Source organism: Balaenoptera acutorostrata, chromosome 4, assembly GCF_949987535.1.
Source record: "Balaenoptera acutorostrata chromosome 4, mBalAcu1.1, whole genome shotgun sequence".
NCBI lineage: Eukaryota > Metazoa > Chordata > Mammalia > Artiodactyla > Balaenopteridae > Balaenoptera > Balaenoptera acutorostrata.
The window spans coordinates 110,892,951-110,910,604 of NC_080067.1; the positions used below are offsets into that span (position 1 = coordinate 110,892,951).

At 34.3% G+C, this 17,654-nt stretch overlaps 1 protein-coding gene across 3 annotated transcripts in view; it reads right to left on the reverse strand.

Annotated features, from left to right (window-relative positions):
* Positions 1-17,654, reverse strand: part of ZNF654 (zinc finger protein 654) — a 94,103-nt gene that overhangs the window by 27,356 nt on the left and 49,093 nt on the right. For 2 of the 3 annotated variants that reach the window (XM_057545101.1, XM_028164675.2), the window contains exon 3: positions 7,503-7,584. In XM_057545101.1, coding sequence (XP_057401084.1) covers positions 7,503-7,584 — 82 coding nt within the window. Of the gene's footprint in view, positions 1-7,502; positions 7,585-17,654 lie in introns of those variants that run through there. The other variant, XM_057545102.1, reaches the window with a different exon arrangement.

Sequence of the window (17,654 nt, forward strand, 5' to 3'; positions counted from 1 at the left end):
GCTCTTCCATATGCCCAGGTATACCGGCCTTTTCTGAGATATGCAACTTACTGATGTTGACAGCCCTGTCTTTTGGAGGCTTGCTCTTGGTCCCTTGAGCTTAACTATCTCAAGTTTATTTATTATATATTTTATGCTTGAAATAATTCTGGGTCTTTTATCTCTTCAAAGTGACTGTAGAACTTCAACAGTTGAACCAAAGTAAAGTGTTTCCTACTCAAACAAATTATTTAAAAAAACACAGAAAAAGTGAAAAGATTTCTGAGGTGGTGATATATAAGAATTATTAACTGTGAGTAATAATTTCAAGATAAATGCCAGAGGAAAAATATCAAAGCTTTACCCATTTCAACACAAGATTTATCTAAGGAATACAATCTTTACAAAATGATTTCAGAATCTGAAACTTTAATTTTAACATCAATCCCTCTTACTCCCAGTACTAAATATGTGGCACACTTGTCAAACATGTTTCTTTCACAGATAGTGAAATCTTTTCCCTTATACTTTTCTCGCAATTAAACATACTTCAGTTTCTCTTTTTTCCTACACATTGTCAAAGTATAATCTACAAGTAAACATTTGATGGTTTCATCCCATGAATACATTTATTGATGTCTTCCCCATCTTACTGTACACAGTGGTAACCAATGGACCATGAAGTAAACAGCTTCAGACAATACACCTCATTGTTTCTTATTTTTTAAGAGTTCAGCAAAGATAATACATCTCTAAATAGAATTTTTTTACAAGAAAGAAATGGCTAGACATCAGATAGAAATGTCTATGGACTTATTTATCCTTCCTTTGTACTGGCAGACATACCAGTCCCCCTTAGGGGACTTAGACTACTAAGTGTTGGAAACAAAAGGATGAAAGTTAGTCTTTGCCCACCAAATCTAACTACGTAGTTGGAGAGACTATCAAACCACAGACAGAATATAGATTAGTGCTTTGTAACAGTGGAAAAACTTAGGTGGGGCAAGTCATATGCAATCAAGATGGAGTTGTGCAGAGACAGGAGAGCTTCTATTCAAGCAGAAAATATGGGAACACAATTTTGAAACTGCTTCTCACTTACGTCTTGTTCTTAAGCTGATATGGTTATATTTAAAAACCTTTTAACCAGCAATACAAAGTTGGTTTTGAATACCAAGATGAGGAATTTGCCAAATTAAGTATTTGGGGAATTTCTTCCAAGTAGCCTAGGGAGGAGGGGACATGATCCCAGTTTTTAGAAGGTTTTAGTGGAATGTTAATAGTTCTAAACTTATTCCTATTAGCTAAAAATAATAAAATCTGGGAGATGTGCTGGTCTTATGACCACGATGAATATATACTCTAACTTCTCAGGGGAGATCAACACTTGCCCCAGTGAAACAGGGTGGGCATAACGATCTGTTGTGGCTGGTTCTTTTACTGCTGATTATTTTTTGCTCCTTTTAAGATGCTATTGCAGTAAGATAGCCTTGGGCCTCCTCCTGTTTGGAAGTTTATGTCCCCTACCTCCTCCCACCTCCTTCCTCTACTCCCCCAAGGAAGGTCAAGCAGATTTAAAAATAGGGTGAAGTCCCAGGAAAAAAAGTTTAAGGAAGGCCAACTTCTAGTCTGAACAAAAAAGATCTTTGTGATTTATACACTGACCCCAAAGGATGGGGATAGAGTTTTCTCTGAGATCAAGGTAGGCTCATTAAAACATTTGTAGAGCTCTAGCAGTAACGCTTTTCTTTAAACATCTTTATTGGAGTATAATTGCTTTACAATGGTGTGTTAGTTTCTGCTCTATAACAAAGTGAATCAGTCATACATATACATATGTTCCCACATCTCCTTCCTCCTGCATCTCCCTCCCTCCCACCCTCCCCATCCCACCCCCCTTGGTTGGCATTTTGTTGACTACTCCAGGGTCTCTCTGTTTTTTTTCCCCTAAATTAAACAAGTGAACAAAAATCTTTATAACATCTATTTTTCTCTTGATTAATAAAAATTATATATGTTCTTGGATTAAAAAGAAACAAATTAGGAAGACACATATATAGACCCATGAAACTAAACATTATTGCGCATCATCAGTACTTGGATATTCCAAAGATATTTAAAACTCTTGTGTCTAGAATGGAACTTATTTTCTTTCTATATCCTCCTCTTCCCCCTATGATCATTGCTCACTTAGTGAATAGCACTACTCTACGTGGTTACTTCAGCTTAGATGCCCAAGAATATACTTGACTCCTCCTTATCTTCCTTACCTCCATCCAATCAATAACATAATCTGAGATTTTAGTTCCTGATTATTGTGTGTGTGCTTTTATTTAAAACTTGTATTTTCTTTTTTCAGAATCATTTCTGATATTAATAGGATTTTCATAATAACGATATTAACAATAGTGTGCTAATTTTTACTTGTTTCTTCAGGTCAGTCCTATTTTTTTTCTGTAACAACTCTGTGTAAATTCTTTGTTTTGATCACTTCTAAATCAGCTGGCATACTTCTTTTATTTGTTTTCCTGATAAAAGATGTAGCTGGTTTGTTTTCCAAGTATTTGGACTATTTATTTCTGTTGCCCTCTCTCATAGACTATAGGGCCTGGCAGCTGTATTATTAAATAATATTTTTCCCTTTAAAAACTTCAGACATTATTTATTTATTCTGGCATTTGTTACAATGAAGAAGTTCACTGCAGACCTGATTTTATTCTTTCCTTTGTGAGAATCCTGTTCGTTCTACAGGAGTCCTGCATCTGTAGGAATTTTTCTTTATCCTGAAAACTGAAATAAGATATAGCTGTATGTAATTATGAATTGAAAATTAATTTTTAAAAATTATTTCCTTCACTGATTTGGATTTTCCTGGAGCTAATATGCTGTTGATCGCCCTTCAATACACTTTTAGTTTAGTAGTTTCATCTCCATACAATATTATACTTCCATACATTCCTGAGGTTGTCCCTTCTTTACAATTTCACTTCCAGTTTCATGGAAGATACCATAGACTCAACCACAGCAAGAACATAACTGATCCTTTTTTTAAAAACTGTCTTATCTTACCATGTAACTGATGGTAATTGGTGTTAGTCTCTTTATTCATCTTTACCTAGAGTATTTAGAACAGAGAGCTCTTTTACTAATGGGTAAACAGGTCTCTGTCAAATCCTTCAAGCCCAAACAGAGAAGGTAAAAGTTTATAAGTTTGATTTGTTAGACGAATGGCCCATGAGGCAGTAAATTAAGAGGAAGCTACAGTGGGAGACAAAACTTTACAAAACTTTCTGACCTCTGGGTATTGGGGCAGGCTGCATTTAGTTTGGGTCATACAGTCATTCTCTCAGTGGAAGGAATGCTCTCATGCAGAGCCATACATCCCATTTTTAATGTAGGTATAACACGATTCCTGTTCTGTTGGTTCTGCTGCACACCTAGTGCATTTTCAAGAAGCACCAATAAGAATGAGATTGGTCACATACCAAATGCCCCACCACCTGCTATTTCCTCCAGCCCCTATTGTTACAAGCTGGTAGGGGGAGTGGCGTATTACTGGATAGCACTGGAAGGTCCCTCTTTTATCTCTCTCTCTCATTTCCCTATTTAATCACATTCAGTTAATCGACTGTTAATAAGTCCTCCTCCTACTTAACAGCATTTACAAGGAATTTTTTCCAAATTTTATATTATTTTTGTCATTTCATTAGGAATCTAAAATATTTAATTAAATTAATGGATTTTGGAGTGTATGAATTCAATCACGAGCCTATGGAAAGCTCACCAATGAACAGATTAAAAATAATAATGAGGTAGGGGCATCATATAAGAAATGTGTCATCTTCTTGTGTTGAGGTAAAGAAAAATTACTGGAAGCCAAGTGCCAAGTAAGCAAGGTCTTAGAAGCCAGCATAGATCTTGCTCAACTTACACTGGGGTTAAGTCCCAATAAACCACCGTAAGTTGAAAATATAAGTCGAAAATGCATTTAATACACCTAACCTCCCAAACATCATAGCTTAGCCATGCCTACCTTAAAAATGCTCAGAACACTTACATTACAGTTGGGCAACGTCATCTACCACAAAGCCTATTTTATAATAAAATGTTGAACATCTCATGTAATTTATTGATTATACTGAAAATGAAACAGAATGCTTGTCTGGGTACAGAATGGTTGTAAGTGTATTGGTTGTTTACTCTTATGATGGCATGGCTAACTGGGAGCTACGGGGGAGCTGCTGCTTTCTGCAGCTGCCCAGCATATGAGACAGTATCATATGGCGTACCACTAGCCTGGGAAAAGATCAAAATTTGAAGTACAGTTTCTACTGAATGGTATGCCTTCACACCATTGTAGAGTTGAAAAATCGTAAGTTGAACCATCGTTAAGTTGGAGACCATACCATCTGTATATGGAACATCTGGCTCTAAGAATGAAGTTTCCTCTTGGAATAAAGCAGAGGAAAAAATATAGTCAGTGGATAAGAAAAATTAATAATTTCTACTTGAACAACTCAAGGTTTAGGAATTCTGAAATTCATGGAAGAACAGAATAAGCTTAAGAGGTAGGTTTTGATCTCACTGTGAAAAACAGAAATCCGAATAGTATGACTTCAGAGTCCACACATTTCACCAGACAGGTTACAGGCCTGCCTTAGGCCTTAAGCCTGATCATTTTTCTAAGAACCATGCCAAACAAATGACCCTATATACAGCAAGTACGATCATTATCCCCATTTTACAAATGATAAAACTGACACAGAAATTATGTAACTTGCCCAAGATGACAGAGTGGCAAGCTGGGATACTCACAGTTGGAAAATGGGAGGGGAGTAGATGGGGGAACAGATGAGCGATTAACTCAAACCCAGCAAAGAATGTCAGTCCCTTGCTAACCCGAAGCGTGATCAGGGACTGGCACCATCAGCGTCACCTCAGGGCGGGTTAGAGACGCAGACTCTCAGGCCTCACCCCAGAACTACTGAGTCATAACTTGGATTTTAACAAGATCCCCAGGTGATCTTTATGTACATTAAAGTATGAGCAGCGCTGTGTTTGTCCTACTTCTTGTAGAGGAGAAAGAGCATGATCTTAAGCTGTATGAAAGATGGATAGAAATGTGTCACCTGGGAACTAGGGCTTGCACTAGTAGAAAGTATTAAAAAATTCAAAAGGTGACATTGGGATTGTCACTGGGTTATCAAAGGTCAGTCAAAAGCCTGGAGAATTCACAAAACTTAGCAAATGTGAGGTTTTAGAAGAGTATACATGATGGACTACGTGTTGGCCTTTCCTGGGTCCCTTAGGGCACATGTCTGGGAAGCACCAGCAGCAAAGCACCAGCAGCAGCAGTTCAGTTAGAAAATGGAAGACTATTCTCCAGATAAAGCTAAGATGGGAACAGAAGGTGAAATCTCTCCAAGGAGGCAGGAGTTAGAGGCCCAAGAAAATTCAGAGTAGGAAGAAGCAACAGCAACAAAAGTAGTGGAAATGCAGAGATTAAAAACACACAGGAGAAGGGGTGGGCCTTAGAATTTGAGTAGGAGACAGAAAACAATACAAAACCATTAACTCTCCCTTGAGGGATTAATTATTTTGATAACTGAATGGAAACCCTGTTCACAAGAAAAAAAGAAAAAGGATATATCCCTTCACAAATGTTATGATTTCACACATTTAAAACAGAAGTCAAGTATTGTCTCTCATCTACTCTAAAAACGCTTCAGTAGTTCCCACTGAAGTCATTTGTCACTTTCTAAAATACTCTTAACTTTACAAAGGTTTGACTTCTTGTCTTTCTGTCTCTACACTAGAATTAAACTGCACAATAGCAGGGGCTTTTTTGTTTTTGCTTATTATGTTTTTTTCCAGAGCTTAGTGCCTAGCACACAATGGGGACTAAATAAATATTTGCTGAAGTAAAAGTTCAAGAATAGATTGCCAAGAGCACAAGTGTCAAAGGAAAAATGGAATGGAAAATTAAGAAGTTTTAAATACTTGAATATAGACTCTAATTAGAATGCAAGCTCCATGAGAACAGGTATTTTTACCACTTGCTGAATGTAAGGATTGATAAAGTAGAAAGTTCAATATAATGTACCTAATTTCACTGATTCTAAGATACATTTTTTCATATTTTTATAACTCTGAAATCAGATTATGTTTTACATTCAATGCTATCTTTGAATCCATGTCAGCCTGGTAATGGTCATGATGTAGTTGTCATTCTGCATGCACGGACATTCGGAGACAACATGAAAACTTGCAAAAGGGTATACTGGTGACACAGAATAAAATCCAGGAGACTAGCAGAGCACTCTCTTAACTCTTGGATATCAGATGGTATAGGAAGGGTATAGGGTAATTAATCTAATTTAACAATACCCCTGAAGCAGGAGCCAAAAGTTGATTAAACAGAACTTATTATAAAGCCAGCTTAAGCTTTTAAAAGCCCAGTACCAGTGACTTTTAGTTCTTTTATTAATTATTTTAGGAAATGCTGCATCGCCAACACTTTTGATGCCACTGAAGACAAAATGGTGTAGAAAAATAGACACTGATGACTGGAAAGGAAAAGCAATTCTAGAGTAAGCTTCTGAATGTGAAGAAGTTTTAGATATACCTTAGCCAATTAAGTTTGTTTATAGTTTTCCTATTTTATGTATGTACCAGAGTGATCACTCATAAAAATCTGTTTTAATTCAGTCTAAAAGTTCTTTAAATAAACATGAAATAAAAATTCTAGGTGAGAGAAAGCACTGCATGACTTTTCTGTTACTCTGATGACTTCCTTTCTCAAGGTAGACTGCAATACGTTGTCTGAACAACTGTACCCCTAGGGGGAGCTCAAAGTACGTCTTTATTCCACCCCAAAAAAGGGCAATGAGAGACTGCCAAGGACCCATTAGTGAGCCATGGTACTACGTATTGCTTCCCAACAAAATGGTAAAAACATAAAATGTTCTTGTATCTACAGGTGAGGTCTTAGATCTTTTGTCATTCCCTTCTGGATTTACTCTTCACTCATAGAGCATGTGCAAAAAAAAAAAAAAAAAAAAAAAAATCTGCCTCCTATCTTGGGAAGGCTATTAAGAAAACAGATGAGAAAATCAGGAAACAACCAAAGGAAAAAGTGGCATGGAACAAACAGCCTGCTTCTAGTCTAGGCAAAAAGAGTCCTTTTTCCAGGGCTGAGTTCTACATGGGGCTTTGGAATAAAAGCCTTTAGCAGTAAAAAGCAAGTATATGTCCAGGATACGCTTGGGAATCTATAAGGGTGGTGGCAGCAGGCTCTAGTCTAGCAAATGTGGAATTAAAATCCTCTGTATGAATTGCTTAGAAGTACAGCTAAAGATTAATTTTAAGAACTTTCTTTTTTGCCAACATAACAGAATCTTAAGCATTGCCACCTTAGTAAATATAAAAGCTTATAATCAATAAATAATCAATATACTATTTTTAGGGGGAGAATAAAGGCATGTTTTAAATGTAGACAAAATGTAAGTAGTAAACTGTTTTACCTGGAATGATCCAAGAATATCCTTTAAGGGCTCTTCATAAAACTCATCTCTTCCAAAGAACAGCAGCAACTCAAAGAAACTCCTACAAAGAGTAAGTGAATGATAACTTGCATTGCTTCTCTGAATTTTTGCCCCAATTTAAAAGTCTCAAGAGATAACAGTTACATAACATCAGATATTTAGTTTTAAAATAGTTGGCTTTGAAAAATTATATTGATCATTTAGGATTCATGTTATGTTTTCAGTAAAATTAGAATAAAAAGAAATATACTGAAATTCTATACCTGTAGAATGAACAATTATATTACTTATGTCTACCAGTGTTCACAGTGGGGGAAAAAATGCAGTGGTATACCAGGTGGCAAAAATGTGGCTATACATATAACAATGATTCAAAATGGGCACACAGTCCAGCTTCACCCCAAAACAATGGACCCCAGAGAAAACTCAAATTCTGAGTTTTTTTCAAAGAGATACAAGGGGTGGTAAAATTGACCCAAAAATATAAGAGGCACAATGAAAGTCTTAGCCAACATTTATATTATAGCAATATCACCAATTTTATACCTAATAAATGACACATGGTCCTCAAACCCTAGGCTTACCTTGATTATCCCATTTATGATAAGTTGTCCAAACTCTGTGGTTCCTCCTTTTTAAATAAATTATTTGGAAAATACTGTTACTAAGTACTTTATGTGCCTTTAACAATTCATGAGTTCACACAGGAAGAAATATAACTTATTTCCTAATCATGAGCATGGAAAACTATTAAAAATTATTTAATATTATTTAGTAATCCTAAAGTATCACAAATGATGAATCCCTGAAAAATTTTAAATTTTATTAACCTAGAAGACTCAACTAGGAATACCTGAAGTTGTATTTTTTAAACACTTCTGGCGCCTTTTTTTGAGGCATAATTGACATACAACAATATATTAGTTTCAGGTGTACAACATAATGATTCAACATTTGTATATATTGGAAATGATCACAGTAAGTCTAGTTAACATCCATCACCATACACAGTTGCAATTTTTTTCTTGTGATGAGAACTTTTAAGATTTATTCTCTTAGCAACTTTCAAATATGCAACATAGTATTATTAACTATAGTCACCATACTGTGTATTATTAATACATCCCCATGATTTATTTATTTTATAACTGTAAGTCTGTACCTTTTGTCTCCCTTCGTGCATTCTGCCTACTCCCCACCCCCCACCTCTGGCAACCACTCATCTGCTTTCTGTATCTATGAGCTTGGTATTTTGGGGTTTTCTTGGGTTTTTTTGGTCTTAAAATTCAACATATAGGTGAGCTCATACAGTATTTGTCTTTATCTGACTTATTTCACTTAGCATAATGCCCTTAAGGTTCATCCATGCTGTCACAAATGGCAATACTGCATTTTTTAATGGCTGAATAATGTTTGATTGTATATATATACCACATCCTCTTTATTCACTAATCCACTGATGGACACACTTACGTTGTTTCCACATCTCAGCTCTTGTAAATAATGCTGCAATAAACACGGGGTGCATATGTCTTTTTGAGTTAGTGTTTTCATTTTCTTTGGATAAATACTGAAGTGGAATTGCTGGATCATATGATAGTTCCAATTTTAATTTCTTGAGGAACCTCCAGACTGTCTGCACCAATTTACATTCCCACTAACAGTGTACAAAGGTTCCCTTTTCTCTACATCCTTGCCAACATGTGTTATTTCTTGTCTTTTTACTTTTTGCCTTTAATCAAAGCAAATCACTAATAAAGACAAAATTTTAAATACAAATGCAAATGCAGAATATAACTGAGAATTTTAAAATTATATAAAAGACCTAGGTATTACACAATAATTGCAAAGACCCTTCTAAATACAGTATAGTAACCATACTCCATAAATTGATATATTTATAAATTTGACTTAAAATTTTTAAATGTCAACAGAACAAAACCACATAAAAGCAGTCAAAAGCAAAATGATACACTGAGAATCTTTGCTGATTTCCTTAATTAAAAAGCTTATACAAGTAATTTTTGTTTTTAAAAAAAACAGTTAACAACCTAGTAGAAAACTGGGAGAGAAGACTACTTCACAGAAAAGAAACTTTTCGCAAGGGATTTTTTTTCAAATATGAAAAGATTCTCTACTATAATTAAATAAGTGAAATTATAAAGATGAAATGTCATCTCTCCTATCATATTTACAAAAATAAAAATGTTGATATATCCCATGATGGCTCTGAAGTACAGAAATAGGCTCTGCTATCTAGTTGGAGGGATGATAAGTGGTACTACTTTTAAAGGCAACATAGTAACAGTCAAAAAAATTTTAAACGCACACATACCATTAGACTTACCATTTCCATTTATAAGAATTTAATCCTCCAAATAATACACACATAAGTTCAAAGACACACATATACACGGATATGCATCCACAGATGGTTTGTAGTAGTCAAACAATGGAAACATACTAAATGTCTACCACAGGGGACTGGTTAAATTAATTATAATATACCCATGAAGTGAAATATAATACAAATATTAATAAGAATATCAGTGAGAATATATTTACATCTATATGAATAGATAAGGGAAAAATTCCAGGCATGTATTGTTAAACAAAGATGGAGAAATCTGTTCATTACATTATCACTGGTGTAAAGGAAGGGAGAGAGTAGAAGGCACATGTACACCAATGCATATTGCCAGACTACTACAGGGATATGCAACAAACTGGTAAAAACAGTTGCCTTTACATAGGGGAAACAGAAACTAGGGGTCAGGGATGAAAGGGAGAATTATTTTTCATTATCAACCATTATGTATTTATTTTACCATCAATAAGTAAGCATAAAATAGCACCATCAATGTACTTCTGGAATCTTCTCTATCCCTATTAATAAAGCATTAATTCACATCTATCTCATCTTTAAACTTCTAATAGACCCTATCTCTTGTCTTGCTATTCCACATTTACCTAAAATCCATGTTCAACATGGCTGCCATTGTTATCTTCCTAAAACACAGAATGATCTACTTACAGACTTACCACTTGCTGTGTAGATTTTACCATCTAAAGCAAAGACCTTCAGCTGACACATTTGTTTTATATAGATAAAATATTATTTTAAGATATTTTAGTTTCCAATATTTAAAAACTGTGGTATTTCAGATTAAATGTAGATTTCTCTGAGCTCTTGATAAAGAGGAACCCCTGTAACACAGGGCTTTCATCTCTCCATTGCAAAATAAGCTGAGCAGCTACTGCCTTTAGTCAAGGCATGGACCTCTTTTCCAATTTGCCAGTCTCCATCCACCTTCCATTTCCCCAGCACACTGCCTACTTGACTTATTTATTACTTATATTCCCATCCTATTTTATTTAGGTATTTGAGATCACTGATGAAGAGGAGGAAATTCAGATTCCTTATTTTGACATAAGAACCTTTATGTCTGATCCAAAACTACTTTTACACACATAGCTATTACCAAATTCCATGCTCAAATTGCAGCAAACTTCCCTACATAGCCTAAAACTCCTGTGTGCTTAAAGGTGTTTGGATCTGTTGCTTCCTCAAGACCTATTTATACGATTCCACCTAGGAACTTAGCCTAAAAACTCCCTTCCTTCTCTCCAGACTAATATATAGGTGATTCTTCTGTACTATCATAGTACTGTACTTTGCATATATCACTATTATAACGTGTTGAAACAAGGAGGTGTTAACTTTGTACTAGGTAGAATGGGGTAGAAATTGCATCATTACATTGAGTAGATAGTACTGACTGGTAGACCGCTTAATTCTATTGAAGGAGGAAGAAATACAAAGGTTTTTAGTAGAAATAAAATATGCTATGGCAGTAAATTTAGACATGAATGTGCAGATTAATATGACCTTGTAGATAATCTAAATATGCAGAATTATGTCTGTATTATGTGAACATGAAAGGGGAGCCAACATTACAAGAGATCTGTATATGCCTCACTATCAGCTACCTCAATAACAAGGCCCAAGTCCATTATAATGACATTAAAATGAGAAAAACTACATGCAAAATAAGTAGAGTAAATAATGATAAAACAATATGGTCTAGCTACCTCTGCCTGAGGGTAAGATTCAGGAAAGTCAATAAGTATTTACATAGTAGTGAAATCACTAAGGGAAAAACCTAGAGTATATGTAGAAGTAGAAACTTCTTGTCTCAGACCTGTTGAATTTCCTATTGCCTAGTGTAAAGGATCAACTAAATGTGTAGAGATCAAATTGTCTAGCCCTCAAGGAGGCAAACTCTACAAGGTGCAGGGTAAATGAATCCACAGTAGAACAAGGTAGGACCCCAAAATATATATAGCAGTCTAGAGCAGGAAGGCCTGTTGTTGTATAATACATGAGATAAGAATAGTTAGCCATATTTAAATTGTTAAAAAACAAAGACAAAAACAAACAAAAAAAACCCCCAAAACAAAACAAAACAAAAAACCCAAGAGAATATTTCCTAACAGGTAAAAATTACATGAAATTTAAATATTACTGTCAATAAGTACATTATTATTCAAAGAGAACCACACCCATATATTTACATATTGACTATGGTTGCTTTCACACTAGATAACAGAACTGAGTAGTGGCAACAGAGACCTTAGGAGTTAAGCCTAAAAATACTTGCTATCTGGCCCTTTACTCACCCATGGTGTACAGCCACACTGGGTTTCAATCTCAGCTCCACCATTTCCTTGAAATGTGACCCTGGGCAAGTCACTTAATATCTCTGTGCCTCGGTTTCTTTACTTATAAAACAGGAACAATAATTGTAGCTACTTCTTGTAAAGCACTTAAAACAACCCCTGGGGGTGCTACAGGTGCATGCTAATAATAATATAGTACTACTACTTCTATTATTAACATTGCCATCAAAGTTTCCTTCAACAATCTAAGAAGAAACCTGAGGTCTTCACAGATTTGTTCTTCTCAGCTCTGCATATGTCAATTTTGTTGATATGTAAGACACCAATTTTTCCTCACTTAAATTATGAAGATTTTTTAAGATATCTAACTAAATTCATCAAAATGTTTCTTTCCAAAAATTTATTATTGTATAATGTTATATTGGTTTTTAATGTTGAATATGTTTCATATAGTGTTTAACATTTGTATAATAAAATAGATCTTTAGTATAATGCTTAATATGTCATAGTCTGTACATTAACCAATTATAATTAATATTAGTCCAAATTATGGGTTACCTACAGTTCATTCACCTAAATTGAAATAATTACTCAAAATAGAAATACCCAGGTAAAATGATTTATATAAAAACAAATTATTTGCAGTGGGACAAGTATATTATAGATGGCAATCCCTCTGAATTTAAAAAATTATACCTTTTACCATCATTTTTATTTGACTTTCATCAATCAGTATATTCCTATTAGCTATGTAAGTTTAAATAACTAGAATATCACTAAAGTTTCCATTTATGAAACAAACTATATTCTATCCTTGGGTTGCTTGGAATTCAGACCATATATTACAAGTGTTTACCAGACTTCACATATATTACAGGTGGTAATAAGGTACCAGACTTCTTAAAATACAAAGGCACACATAAATAGATTGGTAATTATGACCAGAATTACTTTTCTTTTTTGGGTCTCTGAAGCAGATAAGTAATTTTCACACTAAAATACAAGAATGTGGATTTGTGCATTTATCTGCTATAGGAAAATTCCACTAAATTATGATGCTTAACTATCCAAATATAAGAAATCCACTTACCAATTTAAGCCAAAGAAAATTAGGTCTGTTCTACATGAATTAAATAAGAATAGAATAAAATGTTATTGCCCACACTTTAAACACTCATTTTTAACAATTTCTTCTACACTTACTAACTCTAAATCTTTGATCACATAGATGTTTCAAACTCAGCAGTACTTAATCGTTTTTTTTTTTCCCTTTGGCCACGCCCATGCAGCATGTGGGATCTTAGTTCCCTGACCAGGGAACGAACCCACACCCGCTGCAGTGGAAGTGTGGAGTCTTAACCACTGGACCACCAGGGAAGTACCAGCACTACTTAATCTTAACAAAGAGCGTTTACTTTGTCATACTCAAGCATTCCAATGCATTTATCTTCAAAATACTTTCTTCAGTAATGTCTTTAGTGAGGAAAGAAGAGGTTCATAGTTTTTTTTTTCAACTATATACTGATAAACTGTACATTATTTTCTCTAAAGTACGACAGACTAGTACCCTTAGCGATTCACCCTCTGAAAACAAGTAAAATGCTGGATAAAATAGCTGGCTTTTGCCTTGACTAAAACTTCAAACAGCTATACCAATATGCTCCTCCCAACAACTTCACCACATTTCTAAGACTGTTAAGGAAAACTGCCTGGTTGCACTTTGAACTACCCTGGAAAAGAAAAAAAAAAAAAACATCTAGTTTTAAAATCCTCTCATATAGGTTGTCACCTGAATTCATATTATGTACGTGGTCCAAAAATTCTCAAGCCAAGAATTTAGCTAAAATTGGTCCTGGACTAGTAATATCTCCAGGTCCCTGCCAGAACAAATGTAGATCCTTTCTGAATATCCACTTCAAATTCAGGCCCCAATTTTTGCAAATAAACTTATTCCAAGAAAATACAAATTCACAATGTAAATAATAATGATGATGACAATAAAAACCACAGTATATAAGGAAACACAACACCATGAGCAAGAAGCAACAGAAAGTCCATGAAGACTTTATATATTTAAACCAGACCCAGAATATAAAATGAGGATAATATTAAGGAATAAAGAAATATTAGAATGATAAAAAACAATAGCAGTCAAAAAACTTATAGAAATAAAAAGTAAAATCAATGAAATTAAAAGCCAATGAACATATTTAATTGCAGATTAGACACAGCTGAAGAAAGAACTGGTAAACTGAAAGATCTGTAAAAAAATAAAGCGTAATACAGAGAGACAAAGAAATGGAAAATACAAGCAAGAGTTAAAGACATGAGGAATGGAGTGTACAAGTCTAACATGCCTAATCATACTTCAAAAAAAAAAAAGAATGAGAGAATGAAGCTAAGACAAAAACTGGGTAAGAATTTTTCGTAACTGATGAAAGATACCAATCCTCAGGTACAGGAAGCCCAGGAAATCTCAATAATGATTAATAAAAATAAATCTATACCTAGCTAATCACAGTAAGCTATAAAATGCCAAATACAAAGAACAATATATAAACCAGAGAATAATAAAGACTGTTTACAAAGACACAGGAAATTAAATTAGCAAGAAGAGCCTAAGATGCAAATTAGTAAGCATATAGGCTAAAACATTTGACAGTATGAAGCAATAATAATAATTTCATCTGGGCTTTAAAAGTCATAGCAAAAATACATTGCATCAGTAACACTAAAGTTGGAAGGAGAAGCTTCAGCCTTAGTGTTCTAGTGTTTTTGAACTGGAGGAAGATAAAAAGCATATAAAATATATACTTCAGTAAGTTAAGTATTAAACTCTCCTAATTTATAAATTTACATACCCTCAAGTTTTTCTGAAAGTAGAAAGTTGATTACAACGTTAATATCTAGGAAAACCATGAAATAGCATGAGCAATGAAAAGGAACTTGCCAATATTAAAACATCTTGTAAAGCCTTTATTATTCAACTGGCATTATACTGACACATCAATAAATAGTCTAATGAAATCAAATGGAAAATCCAAAAACAGGACAACTGCATGTGAAAAATGAGTATATGACAAAAACAGCATCTCAAATCAGGGGAAATGTTTACTCCATATCAGATAGCCCAATATTAAAAGACAAAATTGATTTACTCCAACTTCCAAACGTAAGAAAAAATTCAAAATGGATAAAAAACCTAAATATAAAAAATTAAACACTACAAATATCAGAAGTAATCACATATAACTTGGTTATAGAGAACTTTTTCTTAACTATGACTCATGGTCAGAAGCAACAGAACACTGATAAATTTTAATTACATTTTAAAACGTCTAAAAATATAAATGCCATAAGGAAAGCAAAACATAAATGAAAACATATACATTTGTAACTAATATCAGAGGAAGGGGTTAATATCCCTAATACATAAAGAGTTTATGAAAACTGAGAAGAAAAAGTCCAACTAACTTATAGAAAATGGGCTTGAGATAATATAAACAGGTAGCTCGTGGAAAATGAAACAAAATGGTCTTTAAGGATATGCAAAAGGGCGTTCACCTTCACTCACAATAAGAAAAATACAAATTAAAACCACATTGACGTGCCATTTCTCTTCTATTAGCATAGCAAAAAATCAAGTTTGACAACACAAAACTGTGGTGAGGTCAGAGGTAAAGCTTTATTTTATGGGTGAGAATGCAAAATGGTACAAGCTGTATAAAGGGAACTTTGAGACTACTTAGCAAAATTACATATCAATTCATCCTTTGACACAGATTCTAGGAGCCCACCCCAAAAATGTACTGGCAAACATACAAAAAGATGTATGCCAATGGATATTACTCATAGCACTATTTGTAATAGGAAAAGAATGGAAGCAATCCAAATACTTATCATTAGAAGGCATGTTGAATGAACTATGGTACATCTACACAATACTGTAAGATGTAAAAAGAAATTTGGACTATCTCTGTATCACTATGGAGTGATCTCCAAGATATAATATTAAGTGAAAAAAGCAGAGTGTAGAAAAGTGTGTACCTGTTTATCTAAAAAAGGGCATAGGGGTATGGATATATATCTGTTGGAACTTGCTTTTCTATCCAACCAATTTGTCTTTTTTAATACGTTTAGGCAATTTACATATATTGCTTGGATTGAAACCTACTATGGATTTATTCTCTGTTCATTGCTCCATTTGATGCTTCTTCCACCTTCTTTTGGATTGAGTGATTTTATGATTCCATTTTATCTCCATTTTTGCTTAATATATCCATCTCTGTATTCAATGTTTTTAGTGATTACTCTAGTGTTTACTATATATATAAGTCCTAGCCTACCTTCAAATGATATTATGCTGCTTTAGGTATAATATAATAATCCTTGTGCTCTTTTTGTCATTCATTTAAATTTTACATGCTACAAACAATACTTCACTACAATTTTTGCTTTAATCTCAGCACTTAGAAAATATAACCCATAGGCTGGCTGCCAGTTTCCGTAAAAATTTTACTGGAACACAGCCACATGCATTCATTTATGTTGTCTATGGCTACCTTGGTGCTACAAGAGCAGAGTTGAGTAGTTACTCTCTGATCTGCAAAGCTAAAGTATCTGGCCTTTAAAAAAAAAAAAAAAGTTTGCCAACCCCTGCATTAGACAGTTATGTTTCACAGTGACTAAAAATTTTTTAAATTCAATTTTATATTTACAGTTGGCCCTTAAACAACATAGATTTGAACTGTGAAGGTCCACTTGTACGCAGATTTCTTTCAATAAATATGTACTAAAGTACTATGCAATCTGTAATTGGCTGAATCCATGGATGCAGAATTGCAGAAATGGAAACCTGACTGTAAAGTTCTACATGAATTTTTGACTGTGTGGGAGGTTGGTGCCCCTAACCCCTCCACCATTCACGGGTCAACTGTATCTTCAAGCTTGTACCATTTTCAGATCTCTTCATTTCTTTAAGTAGATTTTCTGTCTGGCATCATACTTGTGCTACTTTTTTTTGTAGTTCAGGTCTTCTGGGAATAAGTCTTGCAGTTTTTGCTTCCCCGAAAACATCTTTATTTCTCCCTCTCGAATTGATAGTTGAAAGAATTGTTCTTTCACCACTTTAAAGATGTCACTTGACTGTGTTCTGGCTTGCATAGTTTCTGAGATGCCTGCTGTAGCTTTCTAAATTAGGTAATGTCTTTGTTCTCTGGTGGCCTTCAAGATTTTCTCTGTGATTTTTTGAGTTTGAATGTGATGCATCTAGGGGACCTAGGTGGTAGTCTGAGAGAGAGAGTTTGAAATTATCCTGTTTCTTGTTCTGAGTTTCTTAGACCTGTGGTTTAACGTCTTTCATTATATTTGAAAAATTCATGGCTACTATTTTGCACTTCTTCTGCCTCATCTTTCTTCTCTTTCTGGGATTCTAACAGACATATGTTATAC